We start from the raw sequence: 13,653 nt of genomic DNA on the forward strand, positions 1-13,653 counted from the left end.
ATCTTACAGGTTTTCTGTTGTATTTAATGTAAATAAGCAAGGTAAATTTAGGCTTTAAGAGAAATAGATTAGGTGTTGTGTATGCACCAGTAGTTATTAAATCTAAAAGGAAAACTGTATTTTCTAAAATACTGTCACTTTCAATTTCTATTACAGACAAGAGGACCATGATGGTCCTGAATCGCTCACCTATCCCCACATGACCCAGTGTTGAACTGAGTATGACGTCATTATTTCTATTATTTGACATAGTGACCTAGTTTTTGAGCACATGTGACCTAGATATCATCAAGATAAAAAATTCTGACCAATTTTCATGAAGATCCATTGAAAAATATGGCCTCTAGAGAGGTCACAAGGTTTTTCTATTATTTGACCTAATGGCCTAGTTTTTGAAGGCACGTGACCCACTTTTAAACTTGACCTAGATATCATCAAGGTGAACATTCTCACCAATTTTCATGAAGATCTCGTGAAAAATATGGCCTCTAGAGAGGTCACAAGGTTTTTCTATTTTTCGACCTACTGACCTAGTTTTTGACTGCACATGACCCAGTTACAAACCTGACCTAGATATCATCAAGCTGAACATTCTCACCAATTTTCATGAAGATCCGGTGAGAAATATGGCCTCTAGAGAGATCACAAGGTTTTTTCTATTTTTAGACCTACTGACCTAGTTTTTAACCACACGTGACCCAGTTTCGAACTTGACTTAGATATCATCAAGGTGAACATTCTGACCAATAATCATGAAGATCTCATGAAAAATATGGCCTCTAGAGAGGTCACAAGGTTTTTCTATTTTTAGATCTACTGACCTAGTTTTTAACCCCACGTGACCCAGTTTCGAACTTGACCTAGATATCTTCAAGGTAAACACTCTGACCAATTTTCATGAAGATCCATTGAAAAATATCGCCTCTAGAGAGGTCACAAGGTTTTCCTATTTTTAGACCTACTGACCTAGTTTTTGACCGCACGTGACCCAGTTTCTAATTTGACCTAGATATCATCAAGGTGAACATTCTGACCAATTTTCATGAAGATCCATTGAGAAATATGGCCTCTTGAGAGGTCACAAGGTTTTTCTATTTTTAGATCTACTGACCTAGTTTTTGACCCCACATGACCCAGTTTCAAACTTGACCTAGATATCATCAAGGTGAACATTCTGACCAATATTCATGAAGATCTCATGAAAAATATGGCCTCTAGAGAGGTCACAAGGTTTCTCTATTTTTAGATCTACTGACCTAGTTTTTAACCCCACGTGACCCAGTTTCAAACTTGACCTAGATATCATCAAGATGAACATTCTGACCAATTTTCATGAAGATCCATTGAGAAATATGGCCTCTAGAGAGGTCACAAGGTTTTTCTATTTTTAGACCTAATGACCTAGTTTTTGACCCTACGTGACCCAGTTTCGAACTTGACCTAGATATCATCAAGATAAACATTCTGACCAATATTCATGAAGATCTCATGAAAAATATGGCCTCTAGAGAGGTCACAAGGTTTTTCTATTTTTAGACATACTGACCTAGTTTTTGAACCCACGTGACCCAGTTTCGAACTTGACCTAGATATCATCAAGGTGAACATTCTGACCAATTTTCATGAAGCTCTTATGAAATATATGGCCTCTAGAGAGGTCATAAGGTTTTTCTATTTTTAGACCTACTGACCTAGTTTTTGATGGCACGTGACCCAGTTTCGAACTTGACCTAGATATCATCAAGATGAACACTCTGACCAACTTTCATAAAGATCCCATGAAAAATGTGACCTCTAGAGTGGTCACAAGCAAAAGTTTACGGACGCACGGACGGACGACGGACGACGGACACTGCGCGATCACAAAAGCTCACCTTGTCACTTTGTGACAGGTGAGCTAAAAACAAGTTAACACATGCAGACCACAGAAACTCCATCTGGAAACTGTAATGTCATGATGTACTTCATTAGAAAACATTTGTAGAATTAAAGACAGCAGGTGGCTGAAACTGAACTTTCAGTATCAAGGATCAAGCTATATTTTAAAGCTGTTATCTGCCCTTAAACCTGGATTTTTCTTCAATTTGCATATTCAAGGGCAGATTACTCCTGAACAAGCATGTTGACCTTCGATTTTATTCATAATTCTGTTTCTAAGATGACACAGGTGACCTTTGATTTTTTTTCATAATTCTGTTTCTAACATGACACTGTGTTCATATACAAAGTTTGAACAAATTCTATTAATGGAAACTTTTTTATCCAAAACTGCAGATATGTCCTTATAGTACTTTAGAGGCATACAAATTTTGATTGTGCAAGAGGTTATACTTCATTAAGATGTAAGTTTTTATTCTATACAACTTCAGGTAAGCATAATGGCATCCAGATTACACAGTGAATTATGAACTATAAGTTGGTTATATAGAAATAATATATCCAAAGCAGTGATTTGTCATTGAATAAAATCCTTGTTTGGTGTTTATGTGGGAAGGAATTAAATCACAAGGGTGCAGAGTTATGTGAGGTGTTACATCAATTCTGATTTATTTACATGTACATGTATTACATTTAACCTTTAGCTTGCTGGCCGCAAGAAATTTTGCCTTTGCCACCAGAGCAGACCAAGATTAGCCTGCATGATCATGGTCAGCACTGTTCACTATTCAGTCAGTAAATTTTCAGTGAACACCCCTTTGATAATAAATGGTACTGGTCAAATTGAATGATAGACCAGTCCATTTCAATATAGCAATTCAATTCTTTGAACAATTTTTAAAGCCATCCAAGAAACATTCCTGTGAAGTTTCATCAAAATTGACCTAGTGGTTTACGAAGAGAAGTTGTTTAAAGGAAAATGTTGACAGACAACGGACAACCACTGACCACAATAGCTCACCCTTGAGCACTTTGTACATAGGTTTGCTAAAAATATATTGAAGTATTTCTAGGCTGGGAGTCAGAGAATATTTTATGTATAATAATCCTCTATGGTCATGCAAAATCAAACAGGTTTTTAGAATTCAGAGTTCCAGTATTTTTTTGCATTGAATTTTTTAGATAAAAATGTGGACTTCAAGAATCGTCTGATTTTCAGACAATTCCTTTTTTCAGAGTGTCCGGTTTTCTTAGTTTTTTTAATGTTTATCCCTTTGAATAAACCTACAAACACAGTAGTTTTCTTGACATTTTACTTTCTTACCTGCCAGAAATCTGCCACGGTGTGAGGCAATGGACCCTGGGTCGCTACATATGCCGGGTTCCTTGGGTCATGGTCCGTCTGCAAAAGAAACATTTACACAGTATTACTCTTAGAATATATCTTCACCTTAGCATCAGAGGTTAACTGCTTCTTTATGTCAATGCAGAAAACCAGTTAACTGCTTCTTTATGTCAAGGCTTGAAACATAAGATGTAGGTTTCTGTAGAACAATCTTTCAGAAGATTTTATGTTATATGATTGCCACAATGACATATTCAACAGTGACATACAAAACCATTCACTGCATACTTGGCTTCAATGTTTGACCTACCAGGGACCATTGTTGGCTCATATACTGTAAAAGCAGTAATTTTCGCAAAGGTTTACATCTTGCTATATTTGCGAGGCCCTACAAATTGCGAAAATTAATCCTTGCATAAATATTCACCATTAATATAATTCAAATTAAAGTAGGATACCATTTTCACGAAATTTTGACCCAGCAAAATATGTGTTTTTACAGTACAAGATGTTTGAATCTGTTGGTACAAGATCTTTGAATCCACTGGTACAACTCTATTCTAGCAAATATGGGAAAAAAGTTGTATTTTGTAAAGTAAAACTCACTTTTAGTTTGAGTAGTAATACCAGAATCACAGCAGTGTGATTTTGACATGATTTGCAGTCAACAAATTTGACAAGAAAAATCTCTTTCAGAAGATATATGACCCATATTTTTCTCTTAAAAATTTTATGTTGGGATTTGGATAATTCTTCAAAATAAGGCAAAGATTTATACCCCAAAATGGGACTAGCTTTGTGAAGCAGCTCTGTGAAAAGAATCCATTTTATATAGAATATAAAGGTTACATAAAGCCATTTGTGTGAAATTCTTTCAAAATTGGACTAGCAGTTTAAGAGGAGATGTCGTTTGAAGATTTTTCTATTTTTAGTCTGGTGGCCCCTATGTCACACCAAGTGGAACGGCTTAAACAATTTTGGAAGAAGACCACCCAAGAAACATCCACGCCAAATTTCATCAACTTCCACTGTTTCAGAGGAGATGTTGTTTGAAGAAAAGTGTGGACAGATAGAGGCCGGAAGCCGAGTGATCACAATGGCTCATCCTGAGCACTTTGTGCTCAGGTGAGCTAATATTTATCATGTTCTCCACTTTTTTTCTCATATTTCTGGACTGTTGTCATAACAACCACATCTGTTGTAACAGCAACAACATAAAAGAATATGTACATTCCTCATGTTGCCATATATTCAAGAATCAAGTTCCATGACGAAAGATTTTGTACTTTTAAAGGTATTGCAGAGTCCAACTTTGCCATTTTTTAAATTTCTGACCATTTGTAGCTATAGCAACCACATTTATGCCACAGCAACAAAAAAAGAAGACATACATATTCTCTACATTGCAACATATCAAAGTTCAAAGTAAAACCATCATGTACTTTTACAGTTACCGCAGAATCCAACTTTGGTGGACAGATGGGACAGCAAACAGTAAGGGCTGTCTGGTGTAACATGGGTAGGGGGCTAATAAAACCTATTAGTGTATGAACAGGTGCTCTCTACTATTGTCTAGATAAGACAGTATATGAAAAACTTAACAAACATCTCTTGTATTCTGTATTCTCTTGTGGTATTATAATAAGTATTCTGTACCACAATTTACAAATCAACAGCAAAGTTTTTTTATGAACAGTAAGAGTACTTACGATTGTGCTTGCGTTGATGTAATCAGCCCCAGACACATTTGTGTTGGTCGTCAATACAACACGGGAATGGTCGTCTGAATAAGAATATGTGATTATTATGTTATATTTCAAATCTGCATAATATTTGTACATATGGGAGTACAAAAAAGAATATATTTTGTATGCCTTGAGACACAAAATCAAGATGGCTAGTCAGCAATGTTTATAACAGACAAAGATTTACATGAAAGAGAAAAAATCTTCTCTACATTACCACTATGATGTAAGTTGGAAATTTTGCAGGTATGACTGACAAAAATCTACATGAAAGAGTAAAGTTTCTTTATATAACCTCTAAGATGTAAGCTGGAAATTTTGCATGTACAACTGACAAAGATTTACACTAATTTCAACTAATTCAAAACCGCAACTCAACAGCAAAAAAAACCTCAACCTGGTTATTTGACCCAGCAAAGGTAATACACCCATAAATATTTTTACTTAGTTTGGTGAACACTGGAGTAAGAGGGACAACCTTATTGGATGCCGCCTGCATGCTGCAGGTAATCACATTGTATGTCCTGTTTCAATGACATGCAAAATGGTTTTTGCAGTACCTATGCACTATCAGAAAACAGACAGAAATTAATCTGTATAGTAAATTGATAACAATACTCAGCGGAATGCAGCGAGCGTTTTCTGATGATAGCAAATAAGATCTGTTAAGACAAACTTCTTTCAAAATGGATCCATTCTCATCATAAGTGCTGTAACTTGGAAAGAAGGTTTTGACTTTCCCTTAGCCCAAATATCACACTTCTTGAATTACTTCCAAATTTAATGGCAAGTAACTTGAAACTATCTCCCTTAAACAAAAATTTAATGGGACGACAGAAGCAAAAATGCAAAACACGAATATGTTTTCTTCCGCAACTGAGAATGCTTTATAGGCCATTGAGCAAAATGATTCCAGAGATGCACATAGCTTCTTCTTACGGTTTTATAACTGCATAATCCCACCTTTTTTTATTCCGGCCCTCTTTTAAAAGATATCCTTTCAGCCTTCAAACTTGTGCATTTATGCAAAAACCGAAACAATCATGCGAAGCAACAATCAAATCCAAGTAAAAAAAATAGTTTTCTGAAAATTTTTGCTTCATTTTAATTGGATCTTTCTGGTTCCACAAAAGCTTAACAATAGTCTTCTTTGCTCCATTATGAGCAAAACATTTGCAGAGGGATTTTCCTAGAACACATTTTTGACCATAAAATGAACAAGAGCTGTCTCCGTAGGATGACACATGCCCCCGATGGCACTTTGAATGAATAGTTATGGCCGATGTTAGAGTTTAGGACCTTTGACCTATGGAGCTGGGTCTTGCGCGCGACACATCATCTTACTGTGTCACACATTCATGCATAGTTATTTTAAAATCCATGCATGAATGACAAAGATATGGACCGGACATGCCCATCAATGCACTATCATGAAAAATGATCTTTAATGTCTAAGTGTGACCTTGACCTTTGAGCTACGGACCTGGGTCTTGCAAGTGACACGTCATCTTACTGTGGTACACATTCATGCCAAGTTATTTGAAAATCCATCCATCGATGACAAAGATATGGACCGGACACGCCCATCAATGCACTATCCTTTAACATCTAAGTGTGACCTTGACCTTTGAGCTACGAACCTGGGTCTTGCGCATGACACGTCGTCTTACTGTGGTACACATTTATGCCAAGTTATTAGAAAATCCATCCATCGATGACAAAGATATGGACCGGACACGCCCATCAATGCACTATCCTTTAACGTCTAAGTGTGACCTTGACCTTTGAGCTACGGACCTGGGTCTTGCGCACTGCACGTCGTCTTACTGTGGTACACATTCATGCCAAGTTATTTGAAAATCCATCCATCGATGACAAAGATATGGACCGGACACGAAAATTGCGGACAGACCGACAGACTGACAGACCGACAGACAGACAGACGGTTCAAAAACTATATGCCTCCCGAAGGGAGGCATAAAAATGACCAATTAACTATGAAAGTACCTTAATCAAGTTTCTCCCAATACTTTTGGCAAAAGAGGACTTTTTGTTTAACCAGGAAAAGAATTCAGGTAGTATGTGAATGCAAGATCATCATAACAGTTTTTTTTTCTACAGCTGTTAATATGCAATAGTCAATAATTACTACACATTTATAAAATCGTTTCAGTTACAAATAAAGCACTAAATATTAGTACCTTTGCATTTACATTACAAAGGAACCTTAAACATCAGTACCTTTGCATTTACGTTACAAAGGAGCCTTAAAGATCAGTATCTTTGCATTTACGTTACAAAGGAGCCTTAAAATCAGTACCTTTGCATTTACGTTACAAAGGAACCTTAAAGATCAGTACCTTTGCATTTACGTTACAAAGGAGCCTTAAAATCAGTACCTTGCATTTACGTTCAAGGAACCTAAAGATCAGTACCTTGCATTACGTTACAAAGGAGCCTTAAATCTACTTGCATTTACGTTACAAAGGAACCTTAAAGATCAGTACCTTTGCATTTACGTTACAAAGGAGCCTTAAAATCAGTACCTTTGCATTTACGTTACAAAGGAACCTTAAACATCAGTATCATTGCAAACAAAGGAACATTAACCCTTATCATGCTGGACACGATTTATTATGCCTTTGCGACCAGTGGAAACTATGCATTAAACTGACATGTAAGCTTCATATTGGGCATGTGACAACATCTGTAACGTAATTTTGATACATGTTGTTGCATTAATAAGTTCATTAATGCAGGCATGTTCTTTTTATTAAGATTAAAAACAAATGTATATCACTAATTAATGTGAATGAGTATGTCTATGCATTTTAATGCTCCTTTTTGCAAAGATTATTCATTCCTGAAGATAAATTTCTGTGTATTATATAAATTAATATATCTCTCTATAAAACTTATATCTTGTACTTGAATACCTATTAACAACCTTGTACACAATTATACTGTTTTTCTAGAAATCCTGTCATATGATGATAATTTTCACTTCTATTTTCCCCTAGGGCTAATTGCGTCATACAATGATGTCTAATTACAGTGATTCTGTACAATTATTTCTGAAAATATGCTAAAACAACAAGTTTTTGTTTAATTCACATCAGATGGATGTCTTAAGCAACTTTCTTATATATGTCCTGCATAAGGATTCATATATTTTATTAAACAAGAGGGTCATTGACCCTAAAGTGCTCACCTGTGTAAAAGGCCTCTAGTGTGTAAGTATAACAAGAGCTGTCTGTAAGACAGCCAATGCTGGACTATTCGAAATATTGTCCCAGAAGCAGGAAAATGTTACCCTAAATGTTAAAATATCTATAGAGTTTCAATCCAGTATCTGCACATGTGAAGTTTCAGTTTAATATCTGCATTTGTTCTGCAGATAGTAACTTGCATGCAAAACTTTAACCAGAATTCAGAAGTCATAAAGGGGGCAGAATTTGCCAAATATACATGGCAGAGTTATGGGATTTGACCCAGTGAGGTTGGTTATTGATCTAGAAAAATAAAAAATAAGTTTCAAATATATGCCTTTAAGTAATAGCTGTATGCATGTGCACACAAAACTTTAACCAGGATTTTCTAAGTCCAAAAGGAGGCATAATTTGGCCAAAATGCTGGTCAGAGTTATGGGACTTGATGCTGTCAACTAGTTTTATAACCCCGAAGACACATGTGAAGTTTCAATTCAATATCTACATTAGTTTTGGAGATAGTAACTTGCATGTAAAACTTTAACCAGGATTTTAGGATTTTCTAAGTCAAAAAGGGGACATAAATTGCCCAAAATACATGTCAGAGTTATGGGACTTGACCCAGTGAGGTTGGTAATTGACCTAGAAAAAGAAAAAATAAATTTCAAAGCTATATGCCTTTAAATGACAGCTGTATGTACTTGCATGCAAAACTTTAACCAAGGTGTGACGCCGACGCCAACGTGAGTAAAATAGCTAGACTATTCTTTGAATAGTCAAGCTAAAAAACTGGTAAAAGTACAGAGTTAGGTTTATATAAATATCATGGCTCTAGCTATTTTGGATTTAGAGAAGAAGACATTCAAAGTTTTTTCAATATGAGCATATATTATATACATGTAAAAAAACATTTTTGAACCTAGAGCAATAATTGGAATAACTACATTAGTTAGTCAAAACCCAGCAATTTCACACAAGAAGATTTTAAAGTTTCCACTATATACATAAAGGGAAAAAATAGGCCAAGCCCCACTGGCAGCCAGGTTTTTTCACGAATCAAAACAATCTTGGTAGAAGGTTCCATATTAAAGGACCATTTGTGTGAAATTCTTTCAAAATTGCACCAACGGTTTACAAGATAATGTTTGAAGATTTTCTATTTTTACCTCTGGCGTGAGTACTAATGTGCAACCAAGCAGAACCGTTTGAACAACTTTGGTAGAGAACCACCCAAGGAACATTCAGGCCAAGTTTCATCAAAATCCATTCAGTGGTTTTGGAGGAGATGTTGTTTAAAGAAATTTTTGACAACAGACGGACGCACACACAACAGATGAAGGACACAGCATGATCACAATAGCTCACCATCAGCACTTCGTGCTCAAGTGAGCTGAAAAAATCCCATCTTAAACTATTTCAGTTACAGAAACACCATGTTTAAAAGCATCTTAATTAGAAAACATGTAAGTTATACAAACAATGTGTTTCAAAGTACCTCAATTACAAACTAGAATTGTGTCTATAGGACATGGATGCCTCTACATACTGTGCTATCCTCTATATAGCAAAAAACTAGCAAGGGCCATAACTGCAGTAAAATAGTCACAGAAAAAAATTCCTTCCCTGATGGTCATCTGCACATCAAGCTTGTTCATCTGTGAAAGTTTGAAGCATATCAGTCTAATAGCGTGGGAGGAGTTGGACACAGAAAACATTTCTCTATATATAATATAGCAAAAACTATAAAAGGGCCATAACTGCAGTAAAAATAGTCACAGAAAAAAATACTTCCTTGATGGTCATCTGCACATCAAGCTTGTTCAACTGTGAAAGTTGACTGGGATGGACATACACAGTAGCAATGCTATATTCCCCAATATGAATGTGTGGTGACGTAAAAACATGTTTCTAAGTATCTCAAACTTAAATTATTACTGACAGCAAAGAAATTCAAATAGTAGTTTTCCCATAACTAAGGACAAAAAAAGAAAATATATTAGATTATAAGATCATGGATTGTTTCATTGAAGCAAAAGGAGTTGATTTATCAGACTTACAGCATAGATTACGCAGACAGACACTGTATGTATTAGCAGAAACCTGTGCATAATCAGTTACCCTTTCATACCAACAGTGAAAACGCATGATATGGCGTTAAAAATATTAGTGAAAGATATTTTGATCACACTGTATTCAAATATTTTGAAGAATATTTCTGCATTTATAATGCATAAAGCAACACCCCAGGTGCATTAATAAAGCAACAAGAAAGAAAGTGAAAATATCTTCAAAATATTTTTCAATGTTAATTATATTCAGCCAAATTCGCCTAGTAAGAGCATGAAGAGACCACATTTTCAGTTCATTTTTTATGTTGCTAACCAACAAGTAATATTGTGTTAAGAGATCACTTTTTGTTCTATTTGTGCAAGTTGTTTTGTGATGTCTTGAAATAAGTGAAAATTTTTGTTTGCAAAAAAAAAAAAAAAAAAAAAAAATCATTTTTGAATATTCTTGAAATCCTCAAAGAACCTAGTTGAATTTAAATTACAGTTGATTAACAGCCTTGGAGCTTCTAGAATGTCTCAAATCTGGCAAAACTTACACCTCTAATTGCCTTTTTTATGCCAATCATACACTGGCTTAACAAGTCTGCTGGTAAATTTCACATGTAATGACTATAATTAACGTTCATATTTCATGTCTCTGTAGACAAACTAAAATTGTCAGACCATAAGGAGAAGTAATTGCTACCCAACACGAAACATTCCGAGCTAGAAATTAGTCAAAGCATTTCCTCAGACTACGTAATGTAAGAACCACACAGAAGTTTGTGTCTTGTAAGTAAGGCAAATGAAAGTTGATAATTCCCCTAACATGATCTTCTCAGTCATTAAAAACTATGGGCCTTATGTCTTGCTTGGGATATCCAATATTTATGCCAAATTATTTGAAAATCCATCCATGTATAAAAAAGTTTTGACCAGACAAGAAAAATGAATTAAGATAATTTATTATATGACCATGACCTTTGTTCTTTTAGTTTCTAGTTTTAGAGATACCTGTCTTATTATTGTAATGTTTGCCAAGTTATTTGCCTATCCATGAAGTATCAACTTGACATACTGAAAAGATGTATGAAATATTATTAATCAGTCACCCATTAATAAACCTGCTCTCGGGCCAAATGTTGATCAAAATATAAAGGCACTTCGGCACTTCTGACTTTAAGATGTTCTGTGTTTTCATTGCACAACTCTTCTGTAAGAAAAGTAAAGTAACTTACATGGTAGCACATCAGCGTATCTGTTTTTCCTTGCATTGCCATTGTCCTCACCGACCTTGGTGCTGCAAGGGTCTGCCTCGTACGCACACATGGCCTCCCATTCCCGCTCCAGTCGGTCCTTGTTCTTCAAGTGGTCTTCCATATAGGACTGGAAAGTTAATCTTAACGTAAAATCATTTTATTGGGTAGGACAATCTATTAAAAAAATTTTTTTTGTAGAAATGGCCATTTCATGGTAAATTTGGTTTCCACCAATTACCCATTACTGTAAAATCATAATTATTTATGAGATACTAATTTTCACTGATTTCGTGGTTGACTCAATCCAGGAAATTAAATCGCAACAAACAAGTAAAACAATTATACCTGTTAATATCATGTTCCAAGATGAAACTTATGAATTTACATCCCCCCAAAATAACTGCCTTGGTCAAAACCACCAGATTTCATGCACATGAAATTAAATGAGTTCACGGACACCAGGAGCACAATTTCACACGTTGAATAATATTCCTGTAATGTGTCATAATCCTGGGTCAAAGACACAAACTTAAGCCCTTTTTATCCCCCGACGAAAGTCGGACGGATATAGTTTTGGCGTTGTCCGTCCGTCCGTCCTTCCGTCCGGAGCCATATCTAGGAAATGGTTGGGAATATTTATTTAAAACTTCATATACATGTTCACCACAATGAGTTCTTGCGGCCCGTCAAGTTTCAGTCAGATTGCCCAAGTAACACCAGAGTTATGGCCCTTAGAAGTTTCTAGTGTTAACTATATAGGGTACTATAAATATGGCAATTTCTGCATCATAACTTTTGATATATTTGACCTAGAACTATGAAACTTAAACAAAATTTAGATCACCATAATGTGGTTGTGTACACACAATTTCAATTGGATTTATTTGTAAATTAAGAGTTATTGCCCTTTAATTGTATAAAAATCCACATATTTGTACATAACAAACTTACCATTTGGTAGAATTTCATTAACTTTCTTTCATTCTTTTCCATGAACATTTATTGTAAACATGTGAAGTTGTTTACCTACACCTGGTCACCCCCTTACCTTGATCACACACCTCCCCCCTATCCCTCGACACCCCCCCCACCCCCCCAAAAAAAAATCATTCCTTATTTTAGATGTTTTTCAAACAAATTTCATATACATGTTCACCACTATGAGGTTATGGGGCCCATCAAGTTTCAGACAGATTGCCCAAGTAACACTAGAGTTATGGCCCTTAGAAGTTTCTAGTGTTAACTATATAGGGTACTATAGATCTATAGATATGCCAATTTCTGCATCATAACTTTTGATATATTTGACCTAGAACTATGAAACTTTAACAGTATTTAGAGCACTATAATGTGGTTGTGCACAGACAATTTTTACGGATTTCTTTTTGTAAGTTATTGCCCTTTAATTGTCTAAAAATCCACATATTTGTACATAACAAACTTAACATTTGGCAGAATTTCATTAAATTTCTTTCATTCTTTTCTGTGAACATTTATTATAAACATGTGAAGTTGCGCACCCACACCTGGTCTCCCACTTGCCTTGGTCACACCCCCCCCCCCCCCCCTCCCGAATTTTTTTTTTTTTTTTTTCATTTCTTATTTTAGATTTTTTTCAAACCTTCCAAGTTGTACCATTCCCCCACCTCACTTCTCCACCCAGTCATGCCTACCACTGATCATGCATCCTCTGCCCCCCCTTCCAACTTCACCCTTTTACCTTTTTTTTTTTTTTTTTTTTTCATTTTTCATTTTCAATCAATATTTATAATCAACATGTGAAATTTTGTTTCCTCTCCCATTCCCTTGCACCCCCACCCCCTAAAAAAATAAATATATATCTATATATAGATATATATATTTCCATTCCTTTTTTTTTTTTTTTTTTTACATGTTCAGACCTTCAACATGTTAAGTTGTGACTGCACAAACCTTGCCCTCAGCCATGTTCAAGATATCTTACCTGTGTTCTCTTAAGGACATCTGATCTTTTAAGTTCAAATGAACTTGTAAAACAGCAACACCTGGTGCCAAACCACTCAAAGACAATATTTCATTCCAGTTAAACTTCAAGCTTACATTTCAATTAACTGCATTTAATTTTAAAAGCTAAGCTTATTACAGTAAGCATATCCCAATCAAAATAAATTCTTTAGTCAGGATCAAAGT

General features: G+C 35.4%; 1 protein-coding gene across 3 annotated transcripts in view; it reads right to left on the minus strand.

Annotated features, from left to right (window-relative positions):
• The window catches only part of LOC123531512 (receptor-type tyrosine-protein phosphatase N2-like), a 297,876-nt gene that overhangs the window by 44,188 nt on the left and 240,035 nt on the right, over positions 1–13,653 (minus strand). For all 3 annotated transcript variants that reach the window (XM_045312552.2, XM_045312553.2, XM_045312551.2), the window contains 3 exons: positions 11,464–11,611; positions 4,933–5,006; positions 3,203–3,280 (listed from right to left, as the gene is read on the minus strand). In XM_045312552.2, coding sequence (XP_045168487.2) covers positions 3,203–3,280; positions 4,933–5,006; positions 11,464–11,611 — 300 coding nt within the window. The remainder of the gene's footprint in view (positions 1–3,202; positions 3,281–4,932; positions 5,007–11,463; positions 11,612–13,653) is intronic.

Source organism: Mercenaria mercenaria, chromosome 11 (assembly GCF_021730395.1).
Source record: "Mercenaria mercenaria strain notata chromosome 11, MADL_Memer_1, whole genome shotgun sequence".
NCBI lineage: Eukaryota > Metazoa > Mollusca > Bivalvia > Venerida > Veneridae > Mercenaria > Mercenaria mercenaria.